Here is a 16,282-nt window from a genome sequence, read left to right on the forward strand (position 1 = left end):
AAGGAGGAAAGAAATGACAGAAATGACAAAAATGGCAAAAATGAAAAAAATGACAAAAATGACAAAAAATACAAATGTTACAAAAATTACTAAAATGACAAAAATTACAAAAAATACAAAAATTAGAAAAATGACAAAAATTACAAAATTTTAAAAATAACAAAATTTTAAAAGTTACAAAAATGACAAAAATGACAAAAATGACAAAAAATACAAATGTTACAAAAATTACTAAAATGACAAAAATTACAAAAAATACAAAAATTAGAAAAATGACAAAAATTACAAAATTTTAAAAATTACAAAATTTTAAAAGTTACAAAAATGACAAAAGTTACAAAAATGACAAAAATGACAAAAATGACAAAAATGACAAAAATGACAAAAATGACAAAAATGACAAAAATGACAAAAATGACAAAAATGACAAAAAAGACAAAAATGACAAAAATGACAAAAATGACAAAAATGACAAAAATGACAAAAATGACAAAAATGACAAAAATGACAAAAATGACAAAAATGACAAAAATGACAAAAATGACAAAAATGACAAAAATGACAAAAATGACAAAAATGACAAAAATGACAAAAATGACAAAAATGACAAAAATGACAAAAATGACAAAAATGACAAAAATGACAAAAATGACAAAAATGACAAAAATGACAAAAATGACAAAAATGACAAAAATGACAAAAATGACAAGAATTATAAAAATGACAAAAATGACAAAAATGACAAAAATGACAAAAATGACAAAAATGACAAAAATGACAAAAATGACAAAAATGACAAAAATGACAAAAATGACAAAAATGACAAAAATGACAAAAATGACAAAAATGACAAAAATGACAAAAATGACAAAAATGACAAAAATGACAAAAATGACAAAAATGACAAAAATGACAAAAATGACAAAAATGACAAAAATGACAAAAATGACAAAAATGACAAAAATGAAAAAAATGACAAGAATTATAAAAATGACAAAAATGACAAAAATGACAAAAATGACAAAAATGACAAAAATGACAAAAATGACAAAAATGACAAAAATGACAAAAAAGACAAAAATGACAAAAATGACAAAAATGACAAAAATGACAAAAATGACAAAAAATACAAATGTTACAAAAATTACTAAAATGACAAAAATTACAAAAAATACAAAAATTAGAAAAATGACAAAAATTACAAAATTTTAAAAATTACAAAATTTTAAAAGTTACAAAAATGACAAAAGTTACAAAAATGACAAAAATGACAAAAATGACAAAAATGACAAAAATGACAAAAATGACAAAAATGACAAAAATGACAAAAAAGACAAAAATGACAAAAATGACAAAAATGACAAAAATGACAAAAATGACAAAAATGACAAAAATGACAAAAATGACAAAAATGACAAAAATGACAAAAATGACAAAAATGACAAAAATGACAAAAATGACAAAAATGACAAAAATGACAAAAATGACAAAAATGACAAAAATGACAAAAATGACAAAAATGACAAAAATGACAAAAATGACAAAAATGACAAAAATGACAAAAATGACAAAAATGACAAAAATGACAAAAATGACAAAAATGACAAAAATGACAAAAATGACAAAAATGACAAAAATGACAAAAATGACAAAAATGACAAAAATGACAAAAATGACAAAAATGACAAAAATGACAAAAATGACAAGAATTATAAAAATGACAAAAATGACAAAAATGACAAAAATGACAAAAATGACAAAAATGACAAAAATGACAAAAATGACAAAAATGACAAAAATGACAAAAAAGACAAAAATGACAAAAATGACAAAAATGACAAAAATGACAAAAAATACAAATGTTACAAAAATTACTAAAATGACAAAAATTACAAAAAATACAAAAATTAGAAAAATGACAAAAATTACAAAATTTTAAAAATTACAAAATTTTAAAAGTTACAAAAATGACAAAAGTTACAAAAATGACAAAAATGACAAAAATGACAAAAATGACAAAAATGACAAAAATGACAAAAATGACAAAAATGACAAAAAAGACAAAAATGACAAAAATGACAAAAATGACAAAAATGACAAAAATGACAAAAATGACAAAAATGACAAAAATGACAAAAATGACAAAAATGACAAAAATGACAAAAATGACAAAAATGACAAAAATGACAAAAATGACAAAAATGACAAAAATGACAAAAATGACAAAAATGACAAAAATGACAAAAATGACAAAAATGACAAAAATGACAAAAATGACAAAAATGACAAAAATGACAAAAATGACAAAAATGACAAAAATGACAAAAATGACAAAAATGACAAAAATGACAAAAATGACAAAAATGACAAAAATGACAAAAAATGACAAAAATGACAAAAATGACAAAAATGACAAAAATGACAAAAATGACAAGAATTATAAAAATGACAAAAATGACAAAAATGACAAAAATGACAAAAATGACAAAAAAGACAAAAATGACAAAAATGACAAAAAATACAAATGTTACAAACATCACTAAAATGACAAAAATGACAAAAATTACAAGGAGGAAAGAAATGACAGAAATGACAAAAATGGCAAAAATGAAAAAAATGACAAAAATGACAAAAAATACAAATGTTACAAAAATTACTAAAATGACAAAAATTACAAAAAATACAAAAATTAGAAAAATGACAAAAATTACAAAATTTTAAAAATAACAAAATTTTAAAAGTTACAAAAATGACAAAAATGACAAAAATGACAAAAATGACAAAAAATACAAATGTTACAAAAATTACTAAAATGACAAAAATTACAAAAAATACAAAAATTAGAAAAATGACAAAAATTACAAAATTTTAAAAATTACAAAATTTTAAAAGTTACAAAAATGACAAAAATGACAAAAATGACAAAAATGACAAAAATGACAAAAAATGACAAAAATGACAAAAATGACAAAAATGACAAAAATGACAAAAATGACAAAAATGACAAAAATGACAAAAATGACAAAAATGACAAAAATGACAAAAATGACAAAAATGACAAAAATGACAAAAATGACAAAAATGACAAAAATGACAAAAATGACAAAAATGACAAAAATGACAAAAATGACAAAAATGACAAAAATGACAAAAATGACAAAAATGACAAAAATGACAAAAATGACAAAAATGACAAAAATGACAAAAATGACAAAAATGACAAGAATTATAGAAATGACAAAAATGAAAAAAATGACAAAAATGACAAAAATGACAAAAATGACAAAAAAGGCAAAAATGACAAAAATGACAAAAATGACAAAAATGACAAAAATGACAAAAATGACAAAAATGACAAAAAATACAAATGTTACAAAAATTACTAAAATGACAAAAATTACAAAAAATACAAAAATTAGAAAAATGACAAAAATTACAAAATTTTAAAAATTACAAAATTTTAAAAGTTACAAAAATGACAAAAATGACAAAAATGACAAAAATGACAAAAATGACAAAAATGACAAAAATGACAAAAATGACAAAAATGACAAAAATGACAAAAAAGACAAAAAAGACAAAAATGACAAAAATGACAAAAATGACAAAAATGACAAAAATGACAAAAATGACAAAAATGACAAAAATGACAAAAATGACAAAAATGACAAAAATGACAAAAATGACAAAAATGACAAAAATGACAAAAATGACAAAAATGACAAAAATGACAAAAATGACAAAAATGACAAAAATGACAAAAATGACAAAAATGACAAAAATGACAAAAATGACAAAAATGACAAAAATGACAAAAATGACAAAAATGACAAAAATGACAAAAATGACAAAAATGACAAAAATGACAAAAATGACAAAAATGACAAAAATGACAGAAATGACAAAAATGACAAAAATGACAAAAATGACAAAAATGACAAAAATGACAAAAATGACAAAAATGACAAAAATGACAAAAATGACAAAAATGACAAAAATGACAAAAATGACAAAAATGACAAAAATGACAAAAATGACAAAAATGACAAAAATGACAAAAATGACAAAAATGACAAAAATGACAAAAATGACAAAAATGACAAAAATGACAAAAATGACAAAAATGACAAAAATGACAAAAATGACAAAAATGACAAAAATGACAAAAATGGCAAAAATGACAAAAATGACAAAAATGACAAAAATGACAAAAATGACAAAAATGACAAAAATGACAAAAATGACAAAAATGACAAAAATGACAAAAATGACAAAAATGACAAAAATGACAAAAATGACAAAAATGACAAAAATGACAAAAATGACAAAAATGACAAAAATGACAAAAATGACAAAAATGACAAAAATGACAAAAATGACAAAAATGACAAAAATGACAAAAATGACAAAAATGACAAAAATGACAAAAATGACAAAAATGACAAAAATGACAAAAATGACAAAAATGACAAAAATGACAAAAATGACAAAAATGACAAAAATGACAAAAATGACAAAAATGACAAAAATGACAAAAATGACAAAAATGACAAAAATGACAAAAATGACAAAAATGACAAAAATGACAAAAATGACAAAAATGACAAAAATGACAAAAATGACAAAAATGACAAAAATGACAAAAATGACAAAAATGACAAAAATGACAAAAATGACAAAAATGACAAAAATGACAAAAATGACAAAAATGACAAAAATGACAAAAATGACAAAAATGACAAAAATGACAAAAATGACAAAAATGACAAAAATGACAAAAATGACAAAAATGACAAAAATGACAAAAATGACAAAAATGACAAAAATGACAAAAATGACAAAAATGACAAAAATGACAAAAATGACAAAAATGACAAAAATGACAGAAATGACAAAAATGACAAAAATGACAAAAATGACAAAAATGACAAAAATGACAAAAATGACAAAAATGACAAAAATGACAAAAATGACAAGAATTATAAAAATGACAAAAATGACAAAAATGACAAAAATGACAAAAATGACAAAAATGACAAAAAAGACAAAAATGACAAAAATGACAAAAATGACAAAAATGACAAAAAATACAAATGTTACAAAAATTACTAAAATGACAAAAATTACAAAAAATACAAAAATTAGAAAAATGACAAAAATTACAAAATTTTAAAAATTACAAAATTTTAAAAGTTACAAAAATGACAAAAATGACAAAAATGACAAAAATGACAAAAATGACAAAAAAGACAAAAATGACAAAAATGACAAAAATGACAAAAATGACAAAAATGACAAAAATGACAAAAATGACAAAAATGACAAAAATGACAAAAATGACAAAAATGACAAAAATGACAAAAATGACAAAAATGACAAAAATGACAAAAATGACAAAAATGACAAAAATGACAAAAATGACAAAAATGACAAAAATGACAAAAATGACAAAAATGACAAAAATGACAAAAACGACAAAAATGACAAAAATGACAAAAATGACAAAAATGACAAAAATGACAAGAATTATGAAAATGACAAAAATGACAAAAATGACAAAAATGACAAAAAAGACAAAAATGACAAAAATGACAAAAAATACAAATGTTACAAACATCACTAAAATGACAAAAATGACAAAAATTACAAGGAGGAAAGAAATGACAGAAATGACAAAAATGGCAAAAATGACAAAAATGACAAAAATGACAAAAAATACAAATGTTACAAAAATTACTAAAATGACAAAAATTACAAAAAATAAAAAAATTAGAAAAATGACAAAAATTACAAAATTTTAAAAATAACAAAATTTTAAAAGTTACAAAAATGACAAAAATGACAAAAATGACAAAAAATACAAATGTTACAAAAATTACTAAAATGACAAAAATTACAAAAAATACAAAAAATAGAAAAATGACAAAAATTACAAAATTTTAAAAATTACAAAATTTTAAAAGTTACAAAAATGACAAAAATGACAAAAATGACAAAAATGACAAAAATGACAAAAATGACAAAAATGACAAAAATGACAAAAATGACAAAAATGACAAAAATGACAAAAATGACAAAAATGACAAAAATGACAAAAATGACAAAAATGACAAAAATGACAAAAATGACAAAAATGACAAAAATGACAAAAATGACAAAAATGACAAAAATGACAAAAATGACAAAAATGACAAAAATGACAAAAATGACAAAAATGACAAAAATGACAAAAATGACAAAAATGACAAAAATGACAAAAATGACAAAAATGACAAAAATGACAAAAATGACAAAAATGACAAAAATGACAAAATGACAAAAATGACAAAAATGACAAAAATGACAAAAATGACAAAAATGACAAAAATGACAAAAATGACAAAAATGACAAAAATGACAAAAATGACAAAAATGACAAAAATGACAAAAATGACAAAAATGACAAAAATGACAAAAATGACAAAAATGACAAAAATGACAAAAATGACAAAAATGACAAAAATGACAAAAATGACAAAAATGACAAAAATGACAAAAATGACAAAAATGACAAAAATGACAAAAATGACAAAAATGACAAAAATGACAAAAATGACAAAAATGACAAAAATGACAAAAATGACAAAAATGACAAAAATGACAAAAATGACAAAAATGACAAAAATGACAAAAATGACAAAAATGACAAAAATGACAAAAATGACAAAAATGACAAAAATGACAAAAATGACAAAAATGACAAAAATGACAAAAATGACAAAAATGACAAAAATGACAAAAATGACAAAAATGACAAAAATGACAAAAATGACAAAAATGACAAAAATGACAAAAATGACAAAAATGACAAAAATGACAAAAATGACAAAAATGACAAAAATGACAAAAATGACAAAAATGACAAAAATGACAAAAATGACAAAAATGACAAAAATGACAAAAATGACAAAAATGACAAAAATGACAAAAATGACAAAAATGACAAAAATGACAAAAATGACAAAAATGACAAAAATGACAAAAATGACAAAAATGACAAAAATGACAAAAATGACAAAAATGACAAAAATGACAAAAATGACAAAAATGACAAAAATGACAAAAATGACAAAAATGACAAAAATGACAAAAATGACAAAAATGACAAAAATGACAAAAATGACAAAAATGACAAAAATGACAAAAATGACAAAAATGACAAAAATGACAAAAATGACAAAAATGACAAAAATGACAAAAATGACAAAAATGACAAAAATGACAAAAATGACAAAAATGACAAAAATGACAAAAATGACAAAAATGACAAAAATGACAAAAATGACAAAAATGACAAAAATGACAAAAATGACAAAAATGACAAAAATGACAAAAATGACAAAAATGACAAAAATGACAAAAATGACAAAAATGACAAAAATGACAAAAATGACAAAAATGACAAAAATGACAAAAATGACAAAAATGACAAAAATGACAAAAATGACAAAAATGACAAAAATGACAAAAATGACAAAGATGACAAAAATGACAAAAATGACAAAAATGACAAAAATGACAAAAATGACAAAAATGACAAAAATGACAAAAATGACAAAAATGACAAAAATGACAAAAATGACAAAAATGACAAAAATGACAAAAATGACAAAAATGACAAAAATGACAAAAATGACAAAAATGACAAAAATGACAAAAATGACAAAAATGACAAAAATGACAAAAATGACAGAAATGACAAAAATGACAAAAATGACAAAAATGACAAAAATGACAAAAATGACAAAAATGACAAAAACATACAAAAAAATACAAAAAAATACAAAAATTACAAAAATTACAATATCACAAAAATTACAAAAATTACAAAAATTACAAAAATTACAAAAATTACAAAAATTGCAAAAATTACAAAAATGACAAAAATAACAAAAATAACGAAAATTACAAAAATTATAAAAATTACAAAAATTACATAAGTTACAAAAATTACAAAAATTACAAAAATTACAAAAATTACAAAAATTACAAAAATTACAAAAATTACAAAAATTACAAAAATTACAAAAATTACAAAAATTACAAAAATTACAAAAATTACAAAAATTACAAAAATTACAAAAATTACAAAAATTACAAAAATTACAAAAATTACAAAAATTACAAAAATTACAAAAATTACAAAAATTACAAAAATTACAAAAATTACAAAAATTACAAAAATTACAAAAATTACAAAAATTACAAAAATTACAAAAATTACAAAAATTACAAAAATTACAAAAATTACAAAAATTACAAAAATTACAAAAATGACAAAAATGACAAAAATGACAAAAATGACAAAAATGACAAAAATGACAAAAATTACACAAATTACAAAAATTACAAAAATGACAAAAATGACAAAAATTACAAAAATGACATAAATTACAAAAATTACAAAAATTGCAAAAATGACAAAAATTACAAAAATTACCAAAATTACAAAAATTACAAAAATTACAAAAATTACAAAAATTACAAAAATTACAAAAATTACAAAAATTACAAAAATTACAAAAATTACAAAAATTACAAAAATTACAAAAATTACAAAAATTACAAAAATTACAAAAATTACAAAAATTACAAAAATTACAAAAATTACAAAAATTACAAAAATTACAAAAATTACAAAAATTACAAAATTCACAAAAATTACAAAAATTACAAAAATTACAAAAATTACAAAAATTACAAAAATTACAAAAATTACACAAATTACAAAAATTACGAAAATTACGAAAATTACAAAAATTACAAAAGTTACAAAAATTACAAAAATTACAAAAATGACAAAAATTACAAAAATTGCAAAAATTACAAAAATTACAAAAATTACAAAAATTACAAAACTTACAAAAATTACAAAAATTACAAAAATTAAAAAATTACAAAAATTACAAATATTACAAAAATTACAAAAATTACAAAAATTACAAAAATCACCAAAATTACCAAAATTACCAAAATTATCAAAATTACCAAAATTACAAAAATTACAAAAATTACAAAAGTTACAAAAATTACAAAAATTACAAAAATGACAAAAACTACAAAAATAACAAAATTTACAAAAATTATAAAAATTATAAAAAATACAAAAATGATAAAAATGACAAAAATGACAAAAATGACAAAAATGACAAAAATGACAAAAATGACAAAAATGACAAAAATGACAAAAATGACAAAAATGACAAAAATGACAAAAATGACAAAAATGACAAAAATGACAAAAATGACAAAAATGACAAAAATGACAAAAATGACAAAAATGACAAAAATGACAAAAATGACAAAAATGACAAAAATGACAAAAATGACAAAAATGACAAAAATGACGAAAATGACAAAAATGACAAAAATGACAAAAATGACAAAAATGACAAAAATGACAAAAATGACAAAAATGACAAACATGACAAAATTGACAAAAATATCAAAAATGATAAAAATGTTAAATATGTTTAACCTTCCCATGCCGTTCGCAAAATATCCTTTTCGGGGAAATTTGAGTTGTAGTTTGATTTCGTTCTCCTGGCTTTAAATGTTAACCGATTTTGATGATATTATATTCATTGTGTAGGTAATTTGTTCTTATTACTCAACATTTTAAAATAAAGTCGATATGTATTATCAAGTTATCAGAAACTGGTTCAGAAAGTAAAAAGTCCGAAAAATCAATTTCATTTTTAAAATGCTCATAACTTTTGACAGCTTTTCTGTATTTAAGTGTTTCATTGATGTTTGAAATCGTCAAGAATCCATCTATTCGACAGTGTATAGATATGTTGGGGTCCAATGAAAGTTTTGACCGCAATCTCAGATCTTCCGGTAGAAAAAAATCTAACTTTTAAAAAACGATATCAATTTTTTGCTTTGCTTAGCTGTATTTCATTTCCCAATGAATCGATTTTCAAAACTCAAATTTCAATTTTTTGACGTTAATTTGATCATTATTTTCATAGAACATACTTGGTCTGTCAAAACTCATAGTTCTTCAGTATATTGGAATGATGATAAAGAGATTTTAAATGTGCGCTTCGGGTCATATTGACCCGAACGGCATGGGAAGGTTAAAATGTAAAAAATGTAAAAAATGTGAAAAATGTTAAAAATGTTAAAAATGACAAAAATGACAAAAACTAGAAAAATCCAAATGTAAAAAATGTTGAAAATGGCAAAAATTACTAGTTTTTCTACTAACAAAGTTCTTTTGCGAATTCTACTTTTTTATGTTTGATTTTTTTTGTTATTGTTTTTTGTTCAGTCTCTGTTATTTTCAATAATAAAAATGTTTTTTTGCAATTTCCGTCCTGTTATTTATTTTTATTTTATTTTTTCGAAATTTAATAAACTGATTTTGAAAGATTTTATTGCTTAAAAACAAATTTTACAATTTTCAGAGATTTGAATACACAACGTTTAAACTTCTTGTATATAGATATTGAAGATTTTAATTCAATATACTTTTTTTTTTCGAATGGCTTCATTAATTTTTTTACGCTTTAAAAATGTCTAAGATTCAATTTGGTTCGAAAGTTTTTTATTTACCACAAAAAGATCTCCGGGTTTTTTTTTAAATACCACAAAAAGATCTCCGGGATTTTTATAAATGTGACTCGAACTTTCGCAGCAAATGGTAAGGCTCATAAACAAAAAGACTAATTGCACATATGGATTTTGAAAATGTGGTTTGCTTTGAAGTAAAACTGATTAAATTTGAAAGAGTTCCAAAGTTACACTTCAATTGCCGTATAGTTTTTTGTCAGAGACAAAAAATTCTTGCGGTCTTCGGTTAACGTTAAGTTAATCATCGAATTAAAATGTTTATAGTTTTGTTAAAAAAAAAGTGCACAAATTTCTTTCCTATTTACGTGCATATTTGGATTCAGCACCTTTCTTGTTATTGATAATTTTGTAGATCAAAAATGATAAATAAAATAAATGATAAATAAATCTTGATGAAAAAATCACAACAAAATTAAGCTATTTCATTCAGGCCATAAAAAATGTTTGGGGGTCCAAATTATCGGATATCGATTAAGAAATGCGTGTTCACTGTTTGATGTAAACTTTATTAATACTCGTTTTCTATGTACAACTATTGCTATTTATACTATTTAATGTGTATGTGTGTGTGAGAGATTGAATGTGTCGTGTTTGCTATTGTACATGCAGTTGGTTGTATGTTGCTATTGTTGTTCGCTATTGTCTGCTTTCGCTGTCTACTGTCGTCTGCTGTTGTTGTTGTTGGTAGCCGGCTATTGTCTGTCGCCGGTAATTGCTGCTACCTGCTATTGCGTATCGCTGATTGGCTGACGCAATTGTCGTGTCGCTGATTGGCTAGCGCAAGCGTCGTGCGTTCTGGATGTCGAACGTTCTCGATGAGTGGAATGTTCTGGAAGATTCGATGCGATGACGCAAGAAGGGAACGGCGGTAAAGTACGCCACAGCACTCCCCCCTTAATGGTTCCAGAATTTGGATGGTATTTTGACCTGGCGTCCTGAACGGGTTCGAATTGCAGGGGTGCTGTCATCGGTGACATCCAAAGGCTGGGTTGAGTTGGTTGAAGAAGTTGGCTCGTCGGGTACGATAAATGCGGCTTTCAGGCGATCAATTGAAATCGGCGAACACTTGCCGTTGATATCGATGATGAATACCTTTTTCTTCCGGCGAAGTACTCGGTATGGGCCATCAAAAGGTTGACTCAGTGGAGGCTTAATGGCACATACCTTGACGAAGACGTGGCTGCAGGTTTGCAGATCCTTTTGAATGAAGGTTGCATTCTTGGCGTGGTTGGTCGTAGGCGTTGGTCGCAGCTTATTCATGGCTTTTTTCAGGTCGGCCACGAATTCCGATGACGGTTGTTCCAGTTGATTATCGACGAAGAAGTCACCTGGCAAACGCAATGAAGTGCCATAGGTGAGATCAGCGATCGTCTCTTGAAGTTCTTCTTTGAGGGCGGTTCTCATTCCGAGGAGCACGAGTGGTAACGACTCTGTCCACTTAGCGTTTTGGTGGCACATAATCGCTGCTTTTAGTTGGCGATGAGTCCTCTCGATTTGTCCATTTGCCTGGGGATGGTATGGCGTTGTGCGAAGATGTGTTATCCCAAGTATTGTGTTCAGCTCACGGAAGAGCTCCGACTCGAATCGACGACCAAGATCAGTCGTCACGTTGACTGGTACTCCGAACCTTGAGATCCAGCCGTTAACGAATGCTCGAGCGACGGTGATGGTAGTCATATTTGGGATTGGTATGACTTCTGGCGAACGGGTGAATTGGTCTATCATAATAAGACAATAGGAATTTCCTTCCGATGGAGGCAAGGTCCGATGAGGTCCATATGAATGTGTGCAAAACGATCCGATGGGGTTTGAATTTGCACAACTGGCGTTTTGTTGTACCGGTGTATCTTAGATTTCTGGCAGGGCAGGCAATGTGTGACAAAAATCTTGCAATCTTGACGAATCGATGGCCAAACATATCGATCACTGACGAGTCGTGTCGTTGATCGTATGCCAGGATGCGAATTATTGTGAAGCTTCCTGATGATTGCTTGCCGAGATTCCTTCGGAACAAACGGTCTAATGGCTTCGGTGGAGATGTCACAGTAGATCGGTGCGGAGGATAATGGCGACTTGAGCTTCTTTAGCAGTAAGCTAGTATTTGCTGGAGGGGATTGCAAATACTGCTGTAGCTCGGGATCGGTTTCCTGCTGGGTGGCCATTTGCTCGAAGTCTATTGTTTCGCTAGTGGTCGAGATGGTTTCAATTCGGCTGAGCATATCGGCAACCTTGTTCGACTCACCGGGAACGTGCCGAATATCCGTTGTATACTCGCTGATGAAACCTAGATGACGAGTTTGGGTTGGTGTCGCTTTTTCAGGGCGCTGCTGAAAGGCGTGAGTGAGTGGCCTGTGGTCGGTGTAGATGCAGAACTCACGTCCAATGAGGGTGTCCTTGAAGTACTTGACCGCTTCGTACATTGCGTAGAGCTCACGATCGTATGTACTTGCCTTTCGTTGGGCTTCCTTCAATTTGCGGGAAAAGAATGCGAGTGGCTGGCATCCTTTTTCGGTGATTTGGTGCAGAACAGCGCCAATTGCTGTTCCTGAAGCATCGACGTCTAATGCTAATTTCGCTTGGGCCGATGGGTGAGCGAGTTGAGTAGCATTAGCTAGAGCTGTTTTGCACTGTTGGAAAGCTGCGAGGGTGATCTCGTTCCATTGCAGAGGTGTTTGGTCGTTTCGGATGTTACCGGTAATCATTTGCTGGAGCAACTGTTGCTGGGCGGCAGCGCCGGGTAGGAAACGATGATAGAAATTTATTGTTCCTAAAAATCGCTTCAACTGCCGGGCAGTCGTAGGTTGAGGAAAATTCATCACAGCTTCTACCTTAATCGGGTTTGGTTTGATGCCCTCAGGAGTGATGAGATGACCCAGGAATTTCACCTCAGATTTCCGGATTTGGCATTTGCTGGAGTTGATGGTCAAGTTGTTTTCCCTCAGGATCTGGAATACTTGACGCAGATGCTGTTTATGCTCTTCGATGCTGGCGGAGGCTATGCATAAGTCATCGACGTACGGGAAAACATATTCCAGGTGGCCCAGAATCTGATGGAGGTGCCTCTGGAGAGTTTGACAGGCGTTACGCAATCCAAATGTCATGAATTTAAACTCGAAAAGGCCAAACGGGGTCGTAATTGCGGTCTTCGGTACGTCTTCCGGTGCTACGGGAATTTGGTGATAGGCACGTTGCAGATCAATGCATGAGAAAATGCATTTCCCATAGAGGATGTTGGAAAAGTTCTGGATATGTGGCACTGGGTAACGATCGGGAACGGTGATGGCGTTGAGGTTCCGATAAAGCTTAGTTCTTTTAGAAATGGGACAGTTACGAATGCCTGTATCTCAAAAACCATTCGTTTGAACCGAATACTTTCTATGAAGAAAAAGAAGGTAATGTTATGATCTTTCATGAAAAAATTTGAAAAAAAATATTTACCGTATTTTGTTAAAGAAATTTCTACTTTATTCTTGGTATCTCCCATTGGCCGGCGCACACTTTTTTCAGTCATGGTATTGAACAGTTTCTCCAACTTATACTTCGTAAAATCTATATTTCAGGTGGCTTCACCCTCCTTCTTCAATTTCTGATACTTTTTGGTCCAATTCTTCTCTGGAAACTGGAAACTGGAAGCATTTAAGTGGATACAGTTGTTTCGGAATGAACAAATTTGATTAATTTTGACCAAATTTTTGAACGTTTTTTTTCGGTACCGGTTTTACAGCTTAAGAGCTTTGAAACTATCAAAAAATGGTTGTTTGAGGTTGGATTTCTATGAGTCATCACTAGGCAACACTTTCAGCTTATCGGAGAAAATTGTTTTGGACATTTCAGCGATCTACCCTTAGTTTTTCGTTTATTGAAAATTAAAAATTCTGGTATGAGACTTGACTTCCTTGATGACCCTTAACCGTTGTTGCCGATCATGTGCTTCACTTCAATTCTTGATTTGAACTTTGTGGACATTATTGACAATGTTTGCATACTTATCCACCACAAAAACTCAGTAATTCTTTGAATAATCAACGGTTTTGTCAGCTATCAATTTGATAATGACGAACTTTAAAGGAAACTGTGCAAAATTATTTTTTTCTTTTTCTCTTACATCGTACATATCTCAAAAACGCGTAAATTTTAAATTTTGAAAAAAATAGGTCGAATAGTACTTTTTACAGGCAACAAAATGCTGTCAAAATTTTCAATATCCAATAACTAGTTAACGAGCTTTTAGCAAATGAAAGTGTCCCATTTCTAAAAGAACTAAGCTTTAGTCACCACACGGTCTCCATTTGCCATTGGATTTGCGTACCATGTGAAGAGGACTGGCCTAGGAACTTTTCGATGGTTGGCATATTCCCTGCTCCATGAGGAAACGGAATTCCTCTTTGGCTTCCTTCAGCTTGTCGGGTGGCAACCGGCGAGGGCGACAAAAAACTGGTTAGCCTGTCGTTATTATTTGGTGGACGGTGTTCGACTTGGTCGGGTGATGGTTCATATTCAGGATGGTTGGAATTCCTTCAGGATGTCTGAGAAGGGCGAGTTCACATCAAATGTGGTTATCGTTGGCTCGGAGGCAGCGTTAATGTTGTTCACTTGCAGGTTGGTGAGGTTGTCAATCAGCTTGTTGCGTTTCAGATCTACCAGAAGATCAAAGTGCTTCAAAAAATCAGCTCCAATGATCGGGGATTTCACATCGGCGATAGTGAAAATCCACACAAATGGTCGGCGGAGTCCGATGTCCAATTGCAACCGCTTGGTGCCATAAGTTTGTATGGGGCTGCCATTTGCTGCGTAGAGACGATGAGACGGTGAAGGGTGAAGCTGTTCTCGTGGTGTCGGTGGTAGCACGGAAATATCAGCACCAGTGTCGATGAGAAACTGTTGCGCTGATTGCTGATCGTGCACATGGATACGCAAGATGTCCTTGTTGAGTTCGATGTTGGATACATCGGCTTGTGCTGGTTCGAAGGAGGCTTCGGATGATGGCGTGCAATCGGGTGATTGCACGGTAATTAATTTTTTGCTGGCCGTGTGTACACATTCAACTTGCCGTCGTAGAATATACACGGCACGTTGGCGTTGTCTCCTCTCTGCTTCTCGCACTTCTGAGCCTGGGCACCATGTCGGTAGTGGAACCAACATATCCATCGGCGGGAGCTTGTTGATCGGCAGGGCGTTTGTGAGCGACGGTTTGAAGATCGGGTTTGATCTCGGTACGTTGGCCGCTCACGACTGCGGGATTTTCCACCAAGCACCTGATCGAGACGGCGAGAAAGTGCCTCGATGCGTTGTTCCAATGCGGACGGTTCGACGGAGTGAACGGATGGCGGATCACTCCTCGGGACTTCCAAAATCTTGTCGGCCACTTTCGCTTGTTCGTTCAATGGAGCGGTTGGCATCGCTGCGATGATGGAACGCACTGTGACTGGCAGTGCACGGAGCCACAAGTTGGAAAGAACGTTGTCCGAACACCTGCCACCACCCAGGCGGCGCATTTCCGAAAGAAGAACACTCGGCTTCTGGTCACCTAGAATCATTCCGGAAAGCAAACTCGTCAGTCGCTGGTTATCAGAGAGGCAGAGATGCGAAATCACGGCGGATTTCAGTGTTTCATATTGTCGTTGTTCGCAGATTCGGTGCATTGTGCAATTGTGGTATGCACAAA

At 29.0% G+C, this 16,282-nt stretch overlaps 2 protein-coding genes across 2 annotated transcripts; both read right to left on the reverse strand.

The window, feature by feature from the left end:
- Positions 1 to 11,511: 11,511 nt before the first annotated feature.
- Positions 11,512 to 12,294, reverse strand: LOC129753899 (uncharacterized). Its single transcript, XM_055749749.1, has one exon. It carries the CDS (start codon positions 12,292 to 12,294, stop codon positions 11,512 to 11,514), a length of 783 nt encoding a protein of 260 aa, XP_055605724.1.
- A 2,820-nt stretch (positions 12,295 to 15,114) lies between these two features.
- LOC129753900 (uncharacterized) lies at positions 15,115 to 16,259 on the reverse strand. Its single transcript, XM_055749751.1, has 2 exons — positions 15,668 to 16,259; positions 15,115 to 15,590 (listed from the first exon to the last, which is right to left on the reverse strand). Exons 1-2 carry the CDS (start codon positions 16,257 to 16,259, stop codon positions 15,115 to 15,117), a joined length of 1,068 nt encoding a protein of 355 aa, XP_055605726.1.
- Positions 16,260 to 16,282: the final 23 nt, after the last annotated feature.

Source organism: Uranotaenia lowii, chromosome 3 (assembly GCF_029784155.1).
Source record: "Uranotaenia lowii strain MFRU-FL chromosome 3, ASM2978415v1, whole genome shotgun sequence".
Classification (NCBI taxonomy): Eukaryota; Metazoa; Arthropoda; class Insecta; order Diptera; family Culicidae; genus Uranotaenia; species Uranotaenia lowii.

Bases quoted from the DNA above. Each gene is read 5' to 3' on its own strand.
- LOC129753900 (XM_055749751.1), bottom strand. From the start codon at position 16,259: ATGCACCGAATCTGCGAACAACGACAATATGAAACACTGAAATCCGCC. The intron at 15,591-15,667 runs GCAAGTTGAATG...CATCATCCGAAG, and splicing joins GCCGTGTATATTCTACGACG to CCTCCTTCGAACCAGCACAA.
- LOC129753899 (XM_055749749.1), bottom strand. From the start codon at position 12,294: ATGACTACCATCACCGTCGCTCGAGCATTCGTTAACGGCTGGATCTCA.